General features: G+C 43.8%; 1 protein-coding gene across 1 annotated transcript; it reads left to right on the top strand.

Annotated features, from left to right (window-relative positions):
• The first annotated feature begins 25 nt into the window (after positions 1-25).
• spock2 (SPARC (osteonectin), cwcv and kazal like domains proteoglycan 2) lies at positions 26-25765 on the top strand. The gene is made up of 11 exons (XM_028989750.1): positions 26-356; positions 8257-8265; positions 8473-8518; positions 16900-17014; positions 17726-17831; positions 18424-18538; positions 19538-19657; positions 20032-20250; positions 21709-21771; positions 23379-23516; positions 23973-25765. Exons 1-11 carry the CDS (start codon positions 168-170, stop codon positions 24110-24112), a joined length of 1260 nt encoding a protein of 419 aa, XP_028845583.1. The 5' UTR covers positions 26-167; the 3' UTR covers positions 24113-25765.
• The last annotated feature ends 74 nt before the right edge of the window (positions 25766-25839 follow it).

Genomic DNA, 25839 nt, shown 5'->3' with positions numbered 1-25839 from the left:
CTCTCTCTCTCCCTCTCTCTCTCTCCCTCCCTCTCTCCCCTCTCTCTCTCTCTCTCTTCCTCTCTCCTCTCTCTCTCCCTCCCTCTCTCCTCTCTCCCCGTTATCAGGTCGCATTTCACCGTGGACTCGGCGGCGTCCACATCTCTCTCCTTCCTCTTCGCGACGCCATGGTGGGGTTAAGCCGCGTGGGACGCCTCCTCGTCCCCGTCGTGATGCTGATCGGGTTGTCCCTCCAGGAAGACGCCAAGGCTGAAAAGCAGGCGACGAAGCCGGGGAATTTCATGGAAGACGAGCAGTGGCTGTCCACCATTTCCCAGTACGGCCGCAAGACCAAGCACTGGAATCGCTTCCGAGACGTGAGTGGCGACCCTGAAGCTGTCACCTTCATCTTTATATCCGAATGCGTCCCACGTCGCGCTGTTTCCTTTCCCGACCTGCGCAACAATGACGGATGACCGTCCCAAAACCACATCGTAGTGAACGAGCCTGCGTGGTCCGTCGTGGTGAATTTACACACTTTCGTTCTCCCTCGTGCATCCGATCGTGATCGATTAGAACGACGCAGCGGGACTTCGCCCAAAATGTCCACCAGGGCGCTTAATTGCAACGCGCTGTCTCAGTTTGGTGAAATTGGTACCCGAAAGTTCGGCAGCAGCCCTGCCGTCGGGGGACCTGGAGGAATGGACATAACGTGGTTATAACGTGCCAGTGCGTGGCGGGTTGCTATAAAGGGTTTATTAACCATAATGCTGTCCATACGTGTGCTGGTGACAGCAGCCATGTGTATTGCCAAAGATACGTAGCCCAGATGCATCTTTTTTTAGGTTTTAATTGGTCAATTTATAAAAGCAGACATCGCAGTATCGCACATACAAAAAAAAAGAAAAACGGTGTCAAACGTTTACTTGCAGCTATTCGTAGGATTAAGTGGTGCCTAACTCCCAAAACGATTATGTAAAATGTACATCCAGGGGCGCTATTTATCTGCATGAAAAGATGAAGCATGGAGCAAAAAAAAACCAGAATAATAAGTGTGCATGGGCGTCGTGACACAGGCTACTATAATTCGAACCGGGGCCACTCGGGCACTCCAGTGTTCCCTGTAGGCACCGGAGAGTCACGCCTCCTACTGTACGTTTTATGGCCGTGGAGCCCATGATTAAAATCCTCCTCCGTCCGAGGAAGGGGAGGAAAATCCAAACATCTCCGAGAAAAACAAGACGAGCTTCCACGTCCTGGCGGAATTGCGGCTGTATCGAGTTAAGGCGTACGACGTCTCTGTTTCTGAAGATCGGAGACACGTGGCGTCCCAGTCAGAATATTCCGGCAGACGCCAGACACACACGCAGCTGTTTTGCTTTTGGTTTTTAACCATGTTACAGGTGAAGAGTGTTCATTTACATTTACGGCATTTATCAGACGCCCTTATCCAGAGTGACTTACAATCAGTAGTTACAGGGACAGTCCCCCCCTGGAGACACTTAGGGTTAAGTGTCTTGCTCAGGGACACAATGGTAGTAAGTGGGATTTGAACCTGGGTCTTCTGGTTCATAGGCGGGTGTGTTACCCACTAGGCTACTACCATCCTTACTACCACCCATGTTACTAATACTGCCAAGCAGCCCTCGTGGATTTGCCATGTTGAGGTGTGTGTGTGTGTGTGTGTGTGTTTGTGCATGTGTCTGTTGCACGGACGGGCAGGACCAGTGTCCCTGTGGTAAAAACTGGGAGTGACATCGTAAAAGAGGATCACAGATTCGTCCCAGGAGAGCGCCAGTAGCAACCGCTTTGGTTCTAGCCGGCTGCCTTAGCAACAAAAAAAAAAAAGCTCCGAGCGGCGGGTTTGGAAATGGGAGATCTGTTAAGACAAAAGTCTTCTGGCTGTCTCTCCTGCTCTTGTCACGTTTGTTCCTGCGCTGGCCCTCGTGCTGTAATGTAACCACACTTTGCAGCGTCACCCACGTCAACGCTACTCAGCTGTGGCGTGAAGGACATTGCGGACAATTTCTGGATTGGCTGAGGTCGGATTTGCAGGCTGGAATCCAGGCTGCGATGGATTCCTCACACGTGAAATGTAAAGAATTATACATCCGTTACCACCCCACAGGCTAAAGAGGTGTCGTGGTACGAGGGACACCAGCGCAAGACATGGGGACAGAAACATAATGGTGTTTCATGACATTTAAGAACAACGTGGAGTGGTAGTAGCCTAGTGGGTAACACACTCGCCTATGAACCAGAAGACCCAGGTTCAAACCCCACTTTCTACCATTGTGTCCCTGAGCAAGACACTTAACCCTAAGTTGCTCCAGGGGGGGGACTGTCCCTAAGCTGTAAGTCGTTCTGGATAAGGGCGTCTGATAAATGCTGTAAATGTAAATGTGAGAACCGGTGCGGACATCGACAGGGTCCCGACCACCCGGTCGCCTGGACTGTTCAGGACTCACGCACTTGTCAGCTGGCATCACCTTGGCCGGTCGAGGCGCGACGAGAGGGAGCTCAGGTCACTTGAATTAAAAGTACGTGTCATTTGGCCATTATCACAAGGGTCCTGCCGTAACGATTGTTTGACATCCAATACTTGCCATTTATTCCGGGGCACGTGGATTAGGAATTAATAACAAGCTACGTTTATTCTTTCTCTGTATAAAATGTGCACATAATTCCGGCCATGAAAGGGATGTACTTCTTATGCCTAATTCCATATTAGAGCATCATTAGACCACCGCCTCTCCATAAAAGAGCCTTCCTCCGACGCCACGACTGGACCTGTCATCTGCGCTGCTGATCCTCTGGCGGCTGCCCGCTTGCCGTCTCCGTGTCGCGGGGAAGGAAGTCGGCTGTGTCGGCCCGCACCTGTCATCCCGCCGCTACATTTTTAATGAGGCGAAAACGCTCGGCGCGGCCTTCATCGTCAGATCAAAAACGCAGCAAGGAAATACGGCACGGCGTGGGGGTGGGGCTGCCGTCCCCGGGGACTCGCTTTCAGCGGCTGTGGGTGGTAGTAGCCTAGTGGGTAAAACACCCGGCTATGAACCAGAAGACCCGGGTTCGATTCCCACTTTCTACCATTGTGTCCCTGAGCAAGACACTTAACCCTAAGTTGCTCCAGGGGGGGGACTGTCCCTGTAACTACTGATTGTAAGTTGATCTGGATAAGGGCGTCTGGTAAATGCCGTAAATGTAAATATGGCCGTGTTTCCTAATTAAGTTGCTTCTCCACCGTGGAAGCGGCGTTACCCACCAGCACCGTGCTCTGTGGACCCGTGTCCTTGGCTTGGCCCCCGCATCGGCCGCTTGGCGCAACCGTAGCCCAGCAGGACGGTCAGCTGGAAGCGTCTGGGGGGGACGCGGCGATGTCCTCGGCCCGTCCAGCGTATTAGAGATAATTAGGCGTAATGCGGGACGCTGCCAAACGCTGCTCTGACACATCAATGCCGGTGTATCAGTATTCAACACGCCGGCTCACTAGAGCAAAAATCCTGTCGCGGGAAGCTTGTTTATCAGCGAGGGCCGCGGTTTTCACCGCTTTCATTATCTTTAATGAGATTAAAAAGAGGGGGGAAAAAGAAAAAGAAAGGACAGCAACAACGCCGGCTTCCCTGCTCACGTTCTTTCCCACTTTAGAACGGCTGTGGACAACAGCAGTCCTGCCAGAGGACGCGGGTCCCTGGCTCGATAAAGCGCTCTCAGATCACGCCTCACGGAGCCGAGCGCGGGGGTGCGGCGGGGCGCCTTGGCCGCCGACCAGAGGCGTAGGTGGGCTTTAATTGAGTCGAGAAAAAGTGGCCTTTCATCATCCGCTCCTGGGGCACGGCTCCTTCCTGCTGAATGGGAGGTTTTATCTTCGCCGTGCAGGTGCAGGGAATGGCTGCCCCCCCCCCCCCCCCCCCACCCCCTAATTCGGAGCTCCCCGGTTTAGGAGAGTGCGCCGCTCGTTCATTCATTCGGCCATTCTCCGGCCATTAGCCGTAAGGGGTGGACGGGGTAAAGGGTCACGTGACCGCCTTTGTGCTCGCTCTGTTGTTCCTTCTTGGCGCACCTCGGCACCAGCCGCGTTGTGCAGAGGCAGGTGGCATCTGCAGGAAACGCGAGCTTGTGGGAATTAGTTCAGCGCTGCAGCTGGACACCGACTCTCGGCAGCTCCCGAGGGGGGGGGCGGTCCTTCTGTACACCGCAAGCAGAAGCACTTTTGCTGGTTGTGGATTTTTTGGGAATTTTTGTAACAGATTCTTTTTTACAACGAATGCCGATACTGATTAAGAATCAGGAATAGAATACGTCAGCATAGAAAAGAAAGTCAATTCGGTTCAGTCATGTGATGGACAAGATGCCATTTGGTCCTGCTTTCATGATCTGTGGTTATCACTGCTCCTGATGTCTGATCGGTGGACTGTATGCTGTGTACTCCTGGATCAGGAGTCCAACTCAAACCTCGCCACATCAATACCGGATCCCAGCGAATTGATAATGTAGCCGCTGAGGAAATATCATGATATATTGCCGTATCTCAAGGCGGTGTTGTAGCCGAGGAGTTTGCAGGATTGATGGCGAGCAGTGGGCAGCCATGACAGGCGCCCGGGGAGCAGTGTGTGGGGACGGTGCTTTTGCTCAGTGGCGCCCCAGTGGCATCTTGGCGGATGGGGATTCGAACCGGCAACCTTCTGATTACGGGGCCGCTTCCTTAACTGCTTGCCACCACCGCTTGTCAGCATCCACATGTAGCTCCAGGGGGCTCCAGTTGGTACAAAAGAGTTTTGCTCCCAGGCTTTGCCTCCTCAAACATGCCATACATCTGCTAATGCCACAGCACTGCCCTCAGCCATTGTCAATACTTCTTAGAGCGCTATAAATTGACTCTTCTTTCTGGACAAAACAGGTCAATTTTTCTGAAACTAATCTCAAGTTTTTATTCCGTGCAGCTCCTTCAGGGGTATCCATTATGTACGGACTCTGCGCAGAGGTACTTAATAATTCATTTTGCTCCTGTACAGAGCACAGAATCAACTTTGCAATCCAAAGAGGCAGATGCACAGTCATAGTTCACTACTAAGTCTGGCGTTTGAGACCTTGGAAAAAAAGCCCAAACCTACTCTGGTACCTACATTAACTCTTTCTTAAAGGTTGCTAGGCAACCACAAGGTTCATGACAATGGATTGACTTAGTTAATTTTTTTAATTGCTATTTCTGCTGTTTTGTAAATGGCACAAGCCACTCAAGGTACGTGTGCAACGTTGATTTCATGCTTTGATTCCTGCCTTAAGCCTTAAACGTGGAACAATAAAAATGAGTTTAACACATTCCCGCTTTTTGTGCATCGCTATTTACGAGCTAAACAGGGGTTGAGTTCAGTGAGATTAAGAAGTAATTTGCAGACAGAAATCATTTTTTTATCGCTCACGTTGTGGCTGCTTCAAGCAGAAGAACTGTTCTATTATCAAGGTCATGATGGGGAGTTCGGAGACACAAACTGCCAGTGCCATGAGCCAAGTGAGCCATCAACTTCATAGCTCCATTTCCTGGATGAGTACGCCTCTGATGTCGACCACAGACCCTCAGGGCTCCAGCAGATGACTGACCTCATCTGGACCCTGGCTCTGTCTCTCTGCTCCCTGCAGGTTAGACAGCGCCCTTCGGCAGGGTAACAGACTTCCCAACACGAAACCTGCCTGTGGGAGGCTTTATCCGTCAAAGGGGCGGGCCGTTAGCGGCACGTTTGATGTCTAATCTGAAAGCCCCGCCCCCGGCCAGGCGGCCCTATGCATAAATTGTCTTCACGCAGCCTACACCCATCAGCCTGGGCAGCTGCAGAGAGACAGCGAGGATGATCTTTTTTTTTTTTTATTATTAGCACAAGCACACTTGTACATATATCTCTGTTGATTGGACGGGGATCGGAATGGAGATGCGCGTCGGAGGCGGCGGAGAAACGCACACCTGTTAACATTTGCCGCAGCGTGATCGATGCGCTTCAGCGAACTCCGTCACCAGCAGCTTTCACCGCAGCCTTTCATGCGTTGTGAAAGGTTACTTCGCCCGGCCTCCCTGTGACAATAATGAGCATGTAAAGATTTTTCAAAGTGGCCCACTACGTGCAGAAGACGGGAGCGACAGCTCAGATGGTCCAGAACAATTTTCAGGTTGCCATTTGATATCAGATGGAGTTGAAAGGGTCACCAGCAGGTGGGCCGTCGGTGCCAGGCCGCAGGCTTTTATGAAAATTGAGATGACTCATCTGGTGTGCTGGAGACTGAGACTGACGGGACATCAAGAGGCAGGAACTTCCTTTCCTGCAGGCAGTTCCGTCACCCCAATTTTCACCAGAGTGGCGAGTGTTCTGCAGTTAAGATGACTCAAGCGCACAATCGGCAAATCCCAAAACTTCATACAATGCAGCACCAATCAAAAATCTAGTCAAACTGCACACTTTAGTACTCAAAGTGAAAGTGAAGTGATTGTCACTTGTGATACACAGCAGCACAGCACATGGTGCACACGGTGAAATTTGTCCTCTGCATTGAACACATCACCCTGAGTGAGCAGCCATGACAGGCGCCCGGGGAACAGTGTGTGGGGACGGTGCTTTGCTCAGTGTTAGACAGAAAGTGATGTGTTAGAGGAAAACTGGTGAATTAATGAGAGGGTTTTGGTCATCCAGGTTGTTAACTAGCTAAATATCTAGTTAGTTTGGGACAAATATAATTACTGTTTTATATTGTCAATGCTTTATGGCTTGTTTGACTATATTATAGTCTATCAGGCCTCCAACTGTTGCAAAAAAACTCTCCCCACTCATAATTATTTCATAATAATTGCATAGGGTGATGCAACTATGACCCAGCTGCTTGAAGGAAATCATCACAGAGGTTATTCAAGGTGTGGTGCGTCTTATTGAAGATGACAATTAGCATGAGTGATGAGTACTGTACAGTATTTCTAAACCACTCAACACCACCTCACACATTGATGACACGGCTGCAGAGCTCGCGTCCAATCATAAATGACAGATGATGCGAGTCTTTCAAATTGTCATCGATACACTGATTCATTGTAACATTCGGATTACTGCACAAGGACACACACACGCTGACAATGAACACACACAGAGCCCCTAAAGCTCGTGCCAATTTGTGGAGTAGTTGCTGGACACGATCGGTTTCATTATGAAGATTCTCATGCCATTCTCATGGGGTGGGATTGGGGGATAAAGATGGGTTTCAGTCTGCCATGTCAAATGCTGAACAGAGGCTGTCATACTGAATGAAAGTGATGGCAGATGCCACAGAGTCCCTATTCCTTTGAATTCTGATCATTCATTTCAAACAAAACAACATAGTACAAAGTGTCTGTAATAGCAGAAATTAAACATGGTGACATCATTTTAACCACCACACAAGCATTAGCCCAATATTATATAAATGTTGCTATAATTTAGAATATTATTTTGTGAAGACTGGGTGATGTGTTGGTGTCCAGAGGTTTGTATCTGTCCTAATGGTACCAGTCCAGTATTAATGCTGCTTGTGCATAAGCATGCAAAATTGTACCAACCGCAAAGCAGCTGCGTAGATGGAAGAAAAAAATGCTTAAACTGAGAAAATGTGACAGTGGAGGAGAGATGCACTGCTGGAGATTTTACAGGAAGTTTTTTTGTAGGAAGACATGACCAGAAGACATGACCATGATCAAGACTATATAGGCTAATAGCAGCATTTCCTGAAATTGAAATAGTTTTTTTCATCATCCTTCATGAATGCATTTATTTTAAGCTGTGAGATGACATCTTTCCAAGCAATTTGGCAGTGAGTCACTTTGCACGCTAATGTGACATGGCCATCTACTGTAATGCATTAACGCCAGTGAATTCTAATATAACGGCCTGCTAAAGTAGGACTTCCCACAGTCAAATAAATTTTATTTCTGAAAATGATATTTGTTACTTGCAAAAAACAATATATTGTATCGATAGAGAGACATCAAATATCGATTTGTTTTGTGTACAAATTTAGTCCACTGGGTGGTGCTGTGGAGCATTTTCTTTAGTGAGGTCAGCAGAGATTAAGTGTTTTTTTAAGTGTTTCATTGAACTGTAGAATATCGCAACATGTACAGTATCACAATATATTGTGATATAATCATATCGTGACCCATGTATTGTTATGTGTATTGTAATGTGAGATACTTACCAATACACACTGTGTATGCTGAGAAGTGACATGTTATTTTTTCTCTTTGTCTCCTCTGCATGTCATCAGGAAGTGGAGGTGAGTGATGTTTCTGATTGGCTGATGATAAATGTACAGAATCTAACACTTTAGATTATTCAACACAACTGAGTCATTAACACACAACACAACATGCTTCCTTTACTTTGACTTTTCTGTCTTTGAATAAAAGCTATTTTTATTTCTGTACATTTCTATTCTAAATTGTAGTTTGTTCAAATCTAACAAGGTACCTCTTCTTGACAGGATGATTACATTCGGTCATGGGATGAAAGTGAGGCTTCAAAAGAAAGTAAGAACTTTACATATTTACTTTTGTGACCATATGAAGGACACAGGGTCTGTTTAATATTACTGTCACCGGTGATTAATAGCATTAATGCCACAACATACTAATTAAAGTAAAAGGATGTGCCAGGTCTTAACTATAGTATAGCGAGCTGACCACATAAGAGGTGAGGTCATATTCACTGTGGCTTGGAGAGGAGACATTTTATCAGACTTGCCTGGGCACCATGTCTTGACTTGAAGTTAAAATGATGGAGTCCATTAGCAAATATCTCCGGATGTATTTAATAGACAATTGCAATTTCCAGTGAGTCCCCATTAAGGGCTTTATTTAGCTTTGGATGACATTGCTTGTGTTTTTAAAGGATTGAATCCACTGATGCAGCAAAGCTGAAGGTTCACCATTCCTCATCCCTCAGTTGGAAGCATTTGCTCAATCGTTTGAGAAATAATTTGAAATGGTTTGCATCACACATAAAGATTTTATTGGGCAGTCAGCACCAAACGTAATGTGTTAGAGCACAAAATGTTATGGATAGTGGGTGCTTTTAGCATAAAGTTGCCTTTACTCATCCTTCGGGTTTGGACAAGAACCAAAATAGGACTGAATTATATATATCAAAATTGAACCAAAATTCTTTCCTCTTCAAAGTTCAACTTTGACTGCAGTGCATGCACAAGGCTGCTTAGTGGCCACAAAAATAATGGGATTCAGAGACACCCATGTGTGGGAGAGTCCAATCACGTTGCACTGATGTCCCTGCGTGATAGACAATCATACTCGCCATTCGGATATGTCCCAAGTTAAAGCAACGGCCACTTAAACGTGAGCCGAGCAAAAGCACTCGCTCTCAACTCGTGGTATGCTAGTTACAATGCAGTAATGTACAGTTATCCAACAGTTTTTAATACACGTTGTATAGTGAATATTGAACAGATTTTGCCAATGAAATCGCCAAATTTGTCAAATAAGTAAAAAAAAGTGAAAGTGAAGTGATTGTGATACACTGCAGCATAGCACACATGCACACAACGAACCGTGTCCTCTGCTTTTAACCATCACCCTTGGTGAGCAGTTGGCAGCCATGACAGGCACGGGGGACGTGTGGGGACATTGCTTTGTTCAGTGGCACCTTGGGGGCTCGGGATTCGAACCGGCTTCTGATTACAGGCCACCACTGCCCCCAAATAAGTTGCAATTCAATTTTTTCTTAGAATCACACAAAAACATAAAAAATTGGCTCAAATGGGCCAGTGCTTCCTGATATATAGACGCATGCTGTTATCATTGGAACAAATGAATGAAATGGAACAGATATGTTAATGATTCTGGGTCTTTTCAGAAATGGGTTTTAGCAGACCTCATTGATCTACCCTCATGCCATGGCAAAATTAATGAGGCGACAGAGAAGAAGGATGGCTAACAGATTTGTCACAGTAAAACGTTACTAAATCAGAATAATGTCTGCTCTTTAAACTCTGCCAGTGCAGACATCAATGGCCTGCAGGTCTTTTTCCCCTGCCTGCAGAGGGACAAGCTCTCGTTCATATTTAATGAGCTCCAACGTTTCTTGTGCTCTCATAAGCAAAATGATTTCTTCTAACTATCCAGCCCAGAAGCACTGAGACCTTATCCTAGATAAATGTCTTTCCTCACATTTTAGTTCCTTGATCTGTCTGAAGCAATGGTATTTTGCCATAGCCATAACTCTGACATCACGTTTGCATTTGTTTTTAATATTAACTAGTTTGATGCACTTATTCTTCAGCTTTGGTGAATGAATGAGGACGCGCAAGTAAACATCTCTGTTCTGTTCTTATAAAATAACAGACATGTATGTGTGAACGTATGAAACAGGAGGATTTCTGTCGTTTCATTATGTACGATGTAATTTCATGTCCACTGTACATGAGGTCTGAAGACAAGGTGCCTATCAAAAGTATTAAAAGTACTTTTCAAATGTACATAAATGGGTGTATTATATTCACAGAGCATCCAGCACTGAATGGGGAAAAAATCTTTTGAATCAATATAATTAAACATTTAAATATGCAAATATGTGCAAAGCGTATTGAAAAATCTATTGATACATTATGAGTGTCTCAGTCTTTGGTCACCCCAAAGAGACCTATAATTTCTGTGGATCTTATACAAATGCATTCTGTGGCCAGATGGCATAATCCTTGGATTGACTTTTCTGCTTATTCTGAATACAGAAAAAAAGATTTTCTCTCAAGGATGCAAATGAGTCTGATGCAACAACTTACCAAACAGCAGTCATACAATAAAGCGTACAAATATTTCATTGGAAAATGGGGTCACTAACAACCAGCACTCAACCTTTATGAAACACACTGATGTAGTATAATAATGAGGGCTAATTTTCGTATCAGAGACAATAAAAAGAAAATTAAAAGAAAAAAGGATTGACACAAGCACAGAGACACAGAGAGAGAGAGAGAGACAGAGAGAGACCACTACAATTTAAAGGTACAACTAACTTTATTTATGCCATCGCTCTCTTATAAAGGCCTTTCATTCCCATTCCTATATATCAGTCCCATTACAAACAAACTATCAAGATCTGAGCTTTCTTTCTTTACTCATTCAAAAAAACACAAAGAAATGCACAAAGGAAATGCTGTTTGTGGGCTCATGGGACTTGAATGCAACTTGTCAGTATCTGGGCAGATTTGATGAGTAATTTGTTGTTGCACTCAGGGGAAAATGCATCTGCTTGATAGGGGAATGAAAAGCTGTAAATAGCAATAATATTTAGAGGGTGTCAGGGTGCACACAGGCAGCCAAACACTATTTACCCATTTAATCCGAATGGTCACAAAAGTGAACCATTTTTTCTTCTTCTAGAGGATCCAGTATTGTTTCTGTTGGGTCTGGTTGACAAAATGAAAATAGACTGTCTTGGTTAAACTATCAAGATCAGGCAGTTAAAATATCTTAATTTATAGAAAACAACATATTTGGTACATACACTCTCGAGGGGCTCTACTACTAATATATGTGAGGATTACATAATACGTTGTATTGAATAAATATATACATGTGCTGGCAATTAAAGTTAATATTTTTTATACAGTTTAAAATTTTCCTACTTGTTGGACCTACTTGATTTAGAAGACACCCCCTCCCCTATGCTGTTTGTAGCATAACTGTTATCCCCACACTTGCAGTGGAAAGTGACTGTGATATTGATAGGATCTGAAGTGGGCTGTGTGGTAGGACCTGGATTGGGCAATTGGGGAGTGGTGTCATCCCCTTGAAATGTTCCCAAAAGTCCCCTGTCTGTGAAAATGGCTCTCTGTGTGACCCATATTCACTGCACAAAATTAATCTTTCAAAGTCATGCCATACTCCAAATGACTGCCGGTTGATGATCGTATAGTCCCTTATTATGGCAGACACAGTTGCAAGTAGTTCATCACGGGCGAGCCAGTCTGGTCCGGCTGTAAGCGGTGGAGTCTTGCATCACCTGCAGGTTATATATGTACAATATGGAGTCCTACTGAGGAGGGTACAGTCACATTCCTGATACAGGCCTTGGACAGGGCCCATGCGTTGTCTTGTTGAACAGGCTGAGGTACCTCCTGACTGCCACTTTGGCAGTCAATGACAGAATGACCAGTCATTGAACGTTTTTTGGATCTTAGAAATGTAAGTGGTATGAGTTATCCACAAGATAAAACAAGATAAAAGATAAGACTATGTAACGGGTGAGTTAATGTTACAGCTGAGTGTGTGGGTCTGTTTGTGGGGCAATGTTGCAGGGGATGTGGATGGGAGCTGAGAAAAGGAAGGGGGGCTTAAAATGTCCCTGTTGTTAAGTGAGAGTGCCATGTCTCATTATTCTGTGCTAAGTGGGCACTGTTATCACTTTTTTAAAGTGTACAAATAGGCTTTATTGACCAATTTGTTAGTTTTATTACAAAAAAGGACTATGTTGTTTCCCATCGGTCACATTTGGCAATTTAACCAAAATAAAATTATAAAGTGCATTATGTTTGCTTAGGAAAGTGTAAGATGGGACGTCTCAGAGCCATGACGTTTCTGCGCTTTTGTTGTGCATGGAGATTCAACACCTCCGTTTTACATGTCTTTGGCAGCCCTCCCCTGAGCCAAAGGTGCCCCAGATGGGAGACTCTGAGGGCATGACGAAAGAAACAAGAAATTCTGATTGGTCTGTGACAACTTCCTGTGGGTCAAATGTATAAGGCACGTGTGGGAACAGGCACTTTTTTTCTGAGCTGCTTTTCCATCGGAACCGGACCTTCCGGCTTTCGAGTCTTTTCTCTCCTCCCATTTTTCTCCTGGATCAGGTGATGTCTCTGAAACTTGGTTCAGGCTGTTCTGTCTTTTTCTATCTTTTCCTCCTGTCTTTCATTTTGATTTTCTCTGTAACATTGGTACCTTTTTTACATACAATATTTACATGTAATTGCAATAATAATTTACTGGTGTTAATAAATTAGAAACTCTTCATCCTTTTAACCTCTAATGTGCCATGCCTCTTTCTGCCAGGTAACATCAAGTTGAAGTGGTTTGAATACAGTGCTTTTGTGTGTAGAGAGTTTTTTACTCTATTCTCCTCGGTTTTACAAAAGTCTCAGTCTGAAATTTAAAAAAAATAAATAGGATTAAAGGGTTAAGATGAAAGGCAATCAGATGGCCCCTGTCTAAGGGGACTGTCTTGACTGAACAGATATCTGAAGCAATTTGCAGCAGTAGAAGCCGTGTGGCTGACAAAAGTCTGTCCTGAGATAAAAAAAAAAATGGGTCTGGCAGTTTATCTGTTATTTACTGTGACTCAGTGAACCGCCACATGACTTGTGTATTCAGCCGTGTCATCGAGCTGTGACGGTTATTAGCGACGCGTGTATTAGCCACAGTGAGTGAGTGATAAGACGGCCGGGGGAAAAGAAAGCAGTCTCCGTATCCCAGCTGGACACCCACGGCATGGACTAGCAGGTGTCACCACAGATTGGGTCCTGTCAGTGACTGGGTAGAAAAATGAGCTGGTGGCGTCGGAGGAGGAAGATGCACAGGCCCCAATTGTTTTGCACTGTGTCATCCCCCAGCAAGCGTTGTGCAATGCATGTCTAACGTTGGACTATGAGACATCAGTCATAGTCAAACACATCAATTTTATGCCCACCCGACACCTGCGGCATCTCTAGTTTTGTGTCGTTTAGGATGAGTTTGATGCAAATTATGCTGACTTTCTTTACTTTGTAGACATCCTCTGGCTAAGCATGATTCTTAGCTGAGATCATACATTTAAGCATTCATGAAGTATAGTGGAATGGATTTTACTTCTGCAGGCTGACATAAAGTGGTTAAGGGTATTATCAATTCTTTGAACGTCCCACAGAAGTTTGAATGCCCAGAATCCAACGTACCCGGGTCCTGTCCCTGTATGACTGCTATGTTTGACAACATTACAGCCATTGCTGCAGAGTTCAGATTGTAGAGGAATCTGCTTTTACACAACAAGAAATGCAATACTTGTAGATGGCTCCAAAAAAATCTTCTGAAAGATTTGTGAAAAAGATGAATTCTATTAGTCTTGTAATATATAACTTAACTAAGATATCTTTTGAAATATTTTGGTAGTAACAGAAACTGTCACATTATGTGGATCATAAGTTAAAGGTGTTCAATTATGCCAGGGGTCATCATTGACCTTGAGAAAATGGTTACCCCGTAAATTTTACACTACCTCCATCAAGCCATTTAATCTGTAATAATCAAAACATCATATTAGGCCAACGTAGTAGTACCTTAAGAGTAAAGAAATTTACCAAACTGCATTCTTCTATGTTTAAACATTTAAAACCTCCTAACCTATGCTTTTGAACTAACTTGCCATCTTGATAGATGCATAGATCTTTCTTTCTTTGCCAGTTCGCAGGTTTAATCAGCCATTTTACCTCACGGCTCATGAAGTAATTAAGACTGATGATGCTTCCTATTGCAAAGCAATGATCTCAATAAAAGCTTCTGGGTGTGTAAACCCAAGATGAGAATGGTGTGGTTACGAACAGAACCCACACTTCTCTAAACTGGATTTGAATAGCAGTTTTATTGGGGCGAGTTCTGCATGCAGACTTAGTGAGACTTACAGGGTGAGAAAATGAGGACAAGATGGACGGACAGAACAACAGGGAGATTTTGATTTCTTTTTGGAACACTAGATTGAACTGCAAATCACATCTCGGAAAATTGTCTTTCAGTGCCTGGTGGTGATGCATCTGTTGCTATGGCAACATCCTTACTCTTGTGTTATGCTTAATCCACCAAAGCCTGTAAATTTATGAGACTCATGCCTCTACCTTATGGCATTGTATTTGGCATAATACAGTGCCAGTGCTGAGGCAGAGAAAATAAAGTGGAGAAAAAAAAGGAGAAATTTATTTAGAAATGTTTTCTATTCAGGGGAAGGATTAGTCATGTTCGATTTGCAAGGGATTTAGCGGCTGAGGCTACCACTCGGCAGCATTAAAAATATACAAATGTGATAGGGAATGCAACTAGAGCCTTACAAACAATGTGGAGGTCATCAGACACTATGAATTAAATGTCATATTTTCATTTAAACAGCCAGTGGGAGATCCCTGCTGAAAATCCAGCTTTACATCAGCTCTGTTTCTGAACAGATGCCCTGAATTTACTGGCAGACCTACTGAGTTGAGATGTTCAAAACAAAAACTTGATCAAGACGGTCATTCTAAGGGTTCTACCCATAAACTGACAGTGGCATCATTCTATAACATTTTACCAAATTGTGATTCAACAACATGATTCCAAGGTGATTTTTTTCTGTTGATCATACAGTCAGGAGGAGACGAGAGTAGTGTGAGTGAGGGTGAAACCTGCAACATCTGGCAGTGCAAAATGAGCAGGTACTGAGTTGAACTAATCACAAGTTGAGGCGACTGCCAATGGAAATGCAGGAGGCCGTTGGTCACCTAGGCAACCAGAGTCTTCAATGTCCCCTAGTGATCAAGCTATGAAGCAATGGTCCGCCAGCAAATATTTTTACTAATCTATGCCCCTAATGACGTCTTTTGAAAAAACTATAAAAGCGGTATTTAGCAGACACAGTATTAGCCTGATAACACGCCTGCAGTGATAATGCAGTAAAGCAGCTAAACGTGGTCCAGCTGGTGCGGGATGGTGGTTGACACATCCTGGCCTCTTTTCCATGCTCAAGATGGTGGCTCGGTAGCTGCTCAGACTGGACAGCAAGGCCAGAATAATATGGAAACGTTGACAAGAAAATAAAGATCTGCATAAAACCATGCTTGCTGTGTTGAATAGCTTTGCATTCGGATTTGCTTCCCAAATCCTAATCAGATTTTCACCGATTCAAAAGATTGACATTTTGTTTGATCTCATGGTTTATTCAGTAATACTGACTTCCCCCCCCATTTCATTATTTATTTTATGTCACACTGATGTCATGTCTCGGTTCAGATCCTTGCACGTCTGGCCACACTGTACTGTAATGACCACAACAATATTGTCCCAAATAGAGAGTGAAATGTCTGATTCACTAGTTTTCTTGAATTACTGATGGTCTGTCTGCATGTTTGGTTGGTAGCAGATGTGGTGTTTTGTGATGTCCACTGACAGAGGTAATCAGATGAGGAGGGAGGAGACGGGATCTCTCAGTTTTTGCCAAATTGTGGTAAAAAATGTGTAGGTCTTGAAGAGCTGAAATCTCATTTTGTGCATTCACGGCAGTTAAATACTTGAACATACTGTCATAACTACTGTTATTTCTGTCATCTTACATGTCATGTTAAGGTCATATTCTGGGTAACAGAAGAAATTACTGTACACACCAGCAAAATGGTCTCTTCTCTTCAAGATACACATAACTAGCGAGTGGTTCTTGTTTTTATCTATTAACATACATCTTTACATCGCATCTGTTATAGCACTTTTGAAAACCGGACCCAGAACCATCATAGTCAGAGTGATTTTTCTCCGTCCATCCACCCTTGTGGACTCCACAGTGCAGCCTGGCTAAACGCTGTCTCTCCAACTAGGACAAAGGGATTGGTGAAGATTTTCACATTGGAGAGAGGCACTTACTTCTGCGCTCTTTCTATTTTCACCCGTTGTGTCGCTCTCACTCTGTCACTCATCTCCTCGTAACCTCTGATTTCGTATCAGAGCAGGAAAATAGAGAGAGGAGAGCTCTGGGGGATTTCACAGCAGACGTCGCTACCACGTTATGCATAGGTCCGTGCCAACAGGGGGATGTTTCTGGCGATATGGATGAATAACAGCGGGCTGCTTCTCATCTTCTCACTCTCTCTACCTCTCTCTCCCTGTCTCTGCTGCCCTTTTTCCCTCGTCAGATGTGGACACCACTAAGGACCCCTGTCAGAAGGTGAAGTGTAGCCGACACAAGGTGTGTGTCGCCCAGGGCTACCAACACGCTGTCTGTGTCAATCGCAAGAAGCTGGAGCATAGGTGAGCCCTAAGTGGCACTTAATGCCCACGCGCGGTAATTGGGAATGGTGTCCTGTCTCATTCCGTCACTCAAAAGCAAAAAGCAGGGTCTTCTCTGTAGCCGCTGTGGGCACACATGGATAAGTCATGGGCAAAACCTTGGAACGAACACGGCGAATTACGGTCACGTTGTCTGGGCCTCCGGGCGCTATGACAGGACATTCAGCATCCCCCCACTGACAGCGCTGAAACAGAGGGTGACGGAGAGCACTGCAAGGTCTGAGCATGGGTTTCATGAGTTGTTCACATTAATAACCGTGTGCGTTGCGGCTCGTGCTCTTGCCTCCCCGCCCCCACCATACCCCTGGTAAACGCCTCTATTCATATTGTCTGCCCTGAGGCGCCACTCAGACAGGAACGCCCTTCACTCGATTTATTTTTAATGCACACCAAGGGAATGTTCATCCTTTGTTTTGTTCTTTTTTAGCACATAACATATTCAGTATTATACATGAAGTGTAATTTATTAAACTGTAAGAGCTTATACCACTTGCCTTGTGTTATTACTGAAACACAGTACAGGCAATTAATGTTCAATTAATGACAGGATGTTCTTGACCGGCCTTATAAATTTAACTACAAGCTGGATTGCTTATTAATTCTTATCAATAGTATTTGATTTATAGTATTGATTTGATAAATAGTATTATTGATATTTGTTTTTGTCTGTAGGATCCGGCAGCCCCTGGCTAAGCCTCAGCAGAACAGCTGTAAACCCTGTCCTGTGTTGGCCTCTGGCCCGGTCTGTGGGTCTGATGGTCATAATTACGCTTCTCAGGTAAGCCACGCAGCACACAATATATGACCCAACGATGTCAACTAATTATGATTCTCATGATACGTTTTTAGAATGCAAACCACGTTCTCGCAAAAACGGTCTTATTATTAACTCGTTTTCTGTTTTTCCAGCTTTTTATTTAGTTTAGTCACCTATTCACCCCTCAGCCACTGCACTGGGGGCTGAATCATTTCGGGTGTGTTCTTTGTTAGTCATCAGACGCATGTTCTCTAGTGGCTGACATCTGCTAAATATCTTGAGAAAAACATCCATGGTACGAGTGCAGGACCACACAAGGGACAAGGGCCCAATTTTATTGATTTATGTGCTGCCTTTTCTTTTTCTGACCTCGCTGAGAAGCTGAAGTGGTAAAGCAAATTATGCTTCATCTCAGTCTGCCTCTGAATCATGCCGTCTCATTCGAGTGAGACATTTTCTTCTCCACGGTCACCTTTATAAATACTTTATTTGTATCTGGGCTATAACTCATTCCTGCTTCAACCCTTTACTCCGGGGATTAATGGCATAGTATGTGAGAGTGGTCAGGTGTCATTGCAGCACACCTTGTGCTGTGTGTGTGTGTGCATTGCAGTGTAAGCTGGAGCAGCAGTCATGCCTCACGGGGAAAGAGCTGAGCGTGAAGTGTACTGGTTTCTGCCCCTGCGCCGCTGCTACTGCTCCTTCCGCAGATACAGACAGCAAACCAGGCAAGTATACAAGCTGAGCATGTCTGTAACACGTTGCAATCTTCTGTGGTTCGTATCGTCAGTTCCTTTTGAAGGCGCTGGTGTTTTGCACTACGCATTACAATAGATTCACTGGCAGCTTTGACGATTCATAATACCTGTGTAATTATTTCACTTGAATTATAATGGACCGCATGACTAGCCTTATTTTGTACTAATAATTTCATGGCATTTACATACCTTGTCTTGACATTTAAAGCATATGAAGACAAAGGTCTCCTCCTAAAAAAAGACCTTATTATATTAATGTTAGGGCTGCTGACCCAAAATACATCTCGCTCACACAGCCTTGGGGTTCGCATTTGCCATTGAGATGTGAGACCAAGTAAGGGACAGGCGGTTAGAATGAAAACATGGCTCGGCAAGTTATGTTACGGTCTGTTTAATAGTTTAAATGTAATACCATTGTGTCCCTGAACAGTTTCTGTATCTACAGATTGTAAGCCACTACATGTGGTAAATGTAAATATGAATAAAACAACTAATCTTCATGTAAACCAAGTATAAATCTATTTATGTGTGTGTGTGTGTGTGTGTGTGTGTGTGTGTGTGTGTGTGTGTGTGTGTGTAAACAGTGTAATGGCAATAAGAAGTCTATATGGCATTATAACTGAATAAATCTGAATATGATTCATACGTATTTCAGACATTGCTGGCTAATGGCAGTGACAAAGCAGACAAAGGCTAACAAGCTAAATTACATGTGACAAAACACAACAAATGGAACTGGAACACTGACCTCGGTATTATTTTAGATTTTTTTATGTACCCATTCTGAATGATAAAATGTAAATTGTCATGTTTGCATAAGATGCAAATTGTGACTATTGTTGCAAAAAGGCAAACGTTGCCATGCCGGCTTGCCGACTCAACATATTAGGTGTGACGTGTCAAGATCCTTGTCTGTTTCTCATTTTTGCACTTTTCCCACTGCCTCATGCGTCACTGTCTCTGCTCCAGAGGGCTGCACGGGGCAGGACCTGGCTGATCTGGGGGACCGGCTGAGGGACTGGTTCCAGCTGCTCCAGAGCAATGCCAAACAGAATGGCACAGGGAGACCTGCGGCCAGCTCTTCCTCCGGTAGTTCTACAACACGTACATTTTCTCACTCCTGTTCTATATGTTTCGGTAATGTTTTCATGCACATACTTAGCCCTTCTGAAATATTGGCCACTTCAAATTCCACTATTATGACTAGCATTTAAAACAATTACAGTAGCATAGGACTATTTAACTTTTTATTCAACTATTTATTATTAGCTGTGGTCTACTAGTAATACTACAGTCAATGTAATATCAATGTATTTGTACTACAAACATATAATAACTACACAATTACTCATCAGTTTGAGAGACTTTGTGTAATAATCTCAAAGTGTCCCAGTGTAGCACTAAAGGGAGTCGGAGTATTACAGTTGGAGAAAAATTAAATGTTGTTGTTGTTGTTGTTATAGCTATAGACCGAACCCTTGTGGCAACTTGTAAGGATTCAATTGGCTGGATGTTCTCTAAACTGGACACCAACGGGGATCTCTACCTGGACCAGGCCGAGCTGGCAGCCATTAATCTGGACAAGTATGAAGTCTGCATCCGGCCCTTCTTCAACTCCTGCGACTCATACCGAGACGGGAAAGTCTCCACGGCGGAGTGGTGCTTATGCTTCTGGAGAGAGAGTGAGTGCTTTTGGCAATGCAGAAGCCAGGACGCGTGTTCACTAATGTCATAGCATCCATGGTCTTCTGGACTGCTTGCTAAGTTTCTGTATCTTGGTGAGAGCGACCCACCCAAGCCTTTTACTTGGTGGGTAATTATTTCTGTCACCCAGAAGACTTTAATGATGTTTTTATGAATAAAGATTGATTGACAGCACTCACACTGGTAATGTAAGTGAACATCACTAATGTGATCTCTGCTATAGACATCTCATGACAATGCCCACTATCAGATATGCAGATAAAATATCAGTGCTTTAACTGAAGGGTTCTGAATGACAATGTGGTGACTGTGACATTAGGAAACTCTCCTCATGGATTTCATCTTATATAGAGTTCTGAAAATATCTCCTTCTAATCTTCATTTACGTCCCCTGAAATGTTTAGAAATTTTAATTCAAGAACGTCATTAATTAGAGATGGTAGCATTAAACGCAGCCCTCTTCATATTGCTGCATGCATCCCACAGGTCATCTGAACTCATTTTGCCTGTTCAGGATTAGTCTTAATTGGTTTTCTAAATATACTCGAAAAAAAGCGAGTGCAGAATTGAAGCATAAGCGGGACTTTTGGATTACAGTAATCCAGAGCTTTCATCTCCTTCGAACACCCACTCAAATGCGCTCGTGCCAGAGAAAGTGTCAGTAGTGACACGGTTTGATTGCATTATGTCTCGGCACCAAAATGAGGAGATGCCATTTGCCGTATACATTTTGTACATGCCAAATGCGCAGCGACCAACATTATCTCCACATTAATTGCATCATTTGTGAAATGATGTGCATGTGCAAAAGACGAAGCCTATGCAGCCCATCTGCCCTGCTGTCTCGGGAGAGAGACTGGGCTGCACCTCTGTGCGTGCTCACCAGCGCAGGCCATGTTATTCGATGTTATTCTGCTCGCTACGTGTCCGGCCAGCCAATCACACGTCCCCTGGAGACGCCGACGGCTCCTCCTGTCCTGTCACTCTGCCTCAACTCTGTGTGTTTCTCATGCTGGCAAGGGCAATGGACGGCACTGAGCTGAAACAACTTCACTGTTGCCTGTTGACAGCCTGGTTGTCCAGTGCACACAAGGGACTTGACTGGGCTGCACAGCGGAAATCCTACCCGTAGTGTTTTTTGACCTGGAATGGCATGCACGGTTTAGATCTTCTCCTGAAAGATGCAACCCTTAATATGCTGCTTTCATTTCAATAAATAAAAGTAGGATAGAATTGTTTAAATGTACATTTTTAATAGACCTGGTCATTTATTTATGTGGTTGTGCGTATCCGGGGCTCTCCGACATTTCGTTCAGCAGATTCGGGAAACTCATTAGCACACTCTGTTTTCCAGTGTGGGAGCGCTTTGGATTTAGCGCCGCTCTGCACTGAAGCTCAGATTGTGTTTGTCCCGTTTCTTTCTTTTTCACCCGCAGAGCCCCCCTGCCTGGCTGAGCTAGAAAGGATTCAAGTGCAAGAGGGGGCCAAGCGAAAAGTGGGTATGTATGAGGACGTTGGAGGCAAGAGAGCACACCTGTGAGTTAATAATAGTGTGTGTGTGTGTGTGTGTGTGTGTATGTGAGGTGGGAAGGTCGGAAGAGACTGTGGAGAGGATCATCAGAAGAGGGAAACAAAATGAGGATGAAGAAAGGGGGTGGTAGTAGCCTAGTGGGTGAGACACTCGACTATGAACCAGAAGACCCAGGTTCAAATCCCACTTACTACCATTGTGTCCCTGAGCAAGACACTTAACCCTGAGTGTCTCCAGGGGGGGACTGTCCCTGTAACTACTGATTGTAAGTCGCTCTGGATAAGGGCGTCTGATAAATGCTGTAAATGTAAATGTAAGAAAACGGATGTTAAAAAGTGGGAGCAGTGAGGAAAAAATGAATGAGAGTTCACAGAGGGAGGGAGGGAGTTTCTGGCAGGAGTGAGTGCTGGAGGAGTTTCATTAAACAGATGACAAGCGCGAGGCTGGGATTACCTCCTAATCAGAGCAGGAGATTAGAGTGCAGGGCTGGCAGCGGCCTCAATGCTGCATATTTGGCTCGGCAGCGTGCCGGACTCTCCAAGGACATACCGCAGATGCACCAGCAGCCAGCTCCAACGCCCGGAAAAGCCTGCAGGATACCGAGATGCTCTCTGAAGCTGTGCTCACTGAAAGCAAATAGCCTGTGGGGTCTGCCATCCCCACGCTTTCCCTCTGACTGTGTCTGTTGCTTGTGGTTTCACTCCACTGTCTCTATATGCAAACTAGAGCCACAGAAAAGAATAGTTATTTCCATTCTTTTTTTACTTTCTAAAAATTTTTTTTTTTTTAATTTTTAGTATATACTAGCACTAGCATTGATAACTGTGATAAGTGTGTTTATATGAAAAAAGGGTTCACCAGTATATTGGCTTCACAAGGGTATCAGCCCATATCTCTGTTCTTCACTGCCATTATCCTTTTGGGATGCAACGATTCATAGTTTTTTTTACACAGAAATGGCTGCAGCTGTGGAAATATTGTTTTTAAGATGCATGTATAGGATTCAGAGTTTTTGCAGAAATATGAATGAAATATTAAGGAATTAAACTCATTTTTCTGCCAGATCTGTTTCACCTGAATTATAACTACATACATCATACCATAAAATGCATCGTTATTTGTGCCTTTGCCATCGCGTGGAGTTTTGCTTCAATTGGGAAAATATATTTTATTTATTTTGATGCATTGATAATCATTCATCTTTGAATTATACTAGAATTGTGAAAGAATGGTAGAGGCCTTTATCTGTTGTTAAATGTTGTGTTGGTAATATGTTTGTCACCACTTACTGCAGTTTCTGAGAAGATGCAGTCATTTTTTGTATTGACGTTTTTTTATTATCATACTTTCCATACAGAACTCCAACAAAGAAAAACTATTGTTGTTTTGAACATCTTGTATCGTCCCAGAATCAGTGCATCAGAAATATTTGCCTTTGTCTCATAAAGGTTAAACATCTGGAGTCTTCATGATTAACTGCCCCTGCTGCACAACAGAAGTATCATTTATTCAGTTGTAATTTGTATGTATGGGTGTGTGTTTGTGTGTGATGATGCATGCCCGCCTCTCTGTCAGGCACGTACATTCCCAGCTGCGACGAGGACGGATACTACCGCAAGCTGCAGTGCGACCAGAGTCGAGGCGAGTGCTGGTGCGTGGATCAGCATGGAGGAGAACTGATGGGCTCCCGGATGCTGGGCGATCCCGACTGTGGTGAGTTGCGCGGGGCAGAAACCTCAGTACAAGGGCCCTTTCTGCACAAAAAGCCTCCCTCAGCAGTCAGACAGAAGACCAAGCGGCACATTCGCTTCAGCCAGCCTCATTTGCATACTAAAAGACCATTTGTCTCCCAGATAAAAAGGCTCTTTTAAGATTAATTACAACCGGCTTCGCCAGACCTGCAGGTGAGAAGACTGAAAGCCCGAGGCTCGAATTAAAGCGAGGCTCTGAAAAGAGCAGGCAAAGTCATTGGCACACCTCTTGTTTGTTGTCGTGCCTCAGCTAATTTCGCCTTTTTGCCGGTCAGAATTAGCTGAACATTGGCTGATTACGGCCTTTGTGTGTGCAGTCAGATGCTTTGTGAATGCTAAGGGACCGGGGGGGGGTGGGTTCGATGCCAACAATTCTGTCCCTTCACCTCGGCTCCCCTGTTTGCTCTCCCTTTTCAAGATGACGTGGTGGCGTACTCCGGAGATTTTGGCAGTGGGGTTGGATGGGAGGATGAAGAGGAGAAGGAAGAGACGGAGGAGAACGCGGAGGAAACCGAGGAGGAGGAAGGGGAGGCCGACGACGGAGGGTACATCTGGTAGAACGAAACGCAAAAAAAACGGCCGCTGGGTCTAACAAAGCTTACTGTTGGCCAGGGCCACAGGGGCAGCTCTTAATCTCCCTGAACACAAAAACTCCGGCTGGAGAGCGGTTTGGATGGACATCTTTCTACTACATTCAGAAAAGCAGCGTCTTGTGGGGTGACGGGAAGGGACGATGTGGTTTAAATACTTGTGTAAATTTGTTTTTATTTTTTCATTGTTCTCTGTGTGCAAGAGCTTCCCTTTTTCTTCTCTTCTTTCCGAAATAGTCTTTAGGGAATCCAGCCACTGTGTCGGACTGAGCAGCAGTGCTGTGTGAATGAAGAAAAAGAAGCATAATGCCTCGTGAAAAAAAAAAAAAAAAGACTCTTCATGCTTTAAAGAAATGTTCTAGGCCATCAGTGATTCTGGACATTTTGTGACAGCTCGGATCGTAAATGCAAGCCAGACGTAGAGATTTTTTTCTTGTTCTTTTGTTGCACAGCACATCCCACACCTGCATCTTCTAGTTTAAATCTGTCATGGGAATATAGATTTAAATCAATCCTATAACCAGTCACATGCAAGGGATCTGCTTACCTAATTTATGCTCTTTGTTGTATCATATGTGCATTGTCATTGTGCTTGACAATAAAAAAAATCATAACCATAATTTAAAAAATATATATTTTCAGTGATGGTCAACACATAATTGCTGTTTCCATACACTTGATGCTGTTTCTTAGCAACATATCTAAAACATGTAAGCCAGCTAATGAACTAATCTCATTCCCTAAATCATATAAATTAGTTTCAATACCAAAAATTACTTGTAATGTTGAATACACACCTGAAGATAAAATAAAATAAGACAGTTGCTCCCAAAATGCCAATGTGCACACAGGTTTACCTTCCCAAAACGCTGCTGCATCTAACAGACACAGCTTTGAAACTGGGACACAATAGGACACTTCACCTTTGTTCCACCTCAGTCCTACTCAAATTATCTTGTTTAATGCAGGCGTATATAATCTGATCGTGGAAGGGCTTATGAGCCAAGAGGCACAAAGCTGCAGCGCAAGGCACAAGTATATTTACCACGGCATCCATGGTAAATTTGAAGTGCTGATTTTACATGTCACACCAGGCAAGACCTTTTTTTCTTCCATAATTTTGTTACATAAGGCTCAGTTATTTCCATCCAAATTACATTTGGCCAAGTGTTTAAAAAAAGAATAAAAGCTAAAGTGTAGCTATCAAACATGATATGGTATCAAGGAGTAAAATATCTCATCCAAAGTACTGGTATCTTTTAAAAAATGCTACTTTTACATGATAGGACATTCTAATGATTTAGATTATAGTCATGTGAATCTCGGGATCTGCACCAAATGTCAACAGCAGGCAGCTTTGACAAGTTTTAAAGTATATAAATCCATCAAGTACCTTTAATCTGTGTAAAAAAAAAAAGAAAAAAAGATTGTGTTAATTGCATGTTCATGGATCTTCACTCTCTTCAGTTTAGCTAGACCTGTTTGCATTTTTAATCCAAACCCTGCCTAATTTCAACCTGATAGTAGGATTAAAAAAATTGTGACTATCTTAATGAAAATTTGGTAATCTTGCATGTTACTTGTACTCATAGAAATACAAATTAAATTTATTGAACCAAAATATATTTGATTGTGCATGACCCTTTTAATCTGTGCTTTTTTCATTCAAAGCCACAAATGACTTTCACCTGAGAA

The sequence above is a fragment of the Denticeps clupeoides genome, chromosome 8 (genome assembly GCF_900700375.1).
Source record: "Denticeps clupeoides chromosome 8, fDenClu1.1, whole genome shotgun sequence".
Taxonomy (NCBI): domain Eukaryota; kingdom Metazoa; phylum Chordata; class Actinopteri; order Clupeiformes; family Denticipitidae; genus Denticeps; species Denticeps clupeoides.
Note: the sequence above shows the minus strand (reverse complement) of the source record. Positions and strands in the feature narration are given on the sequence as shown.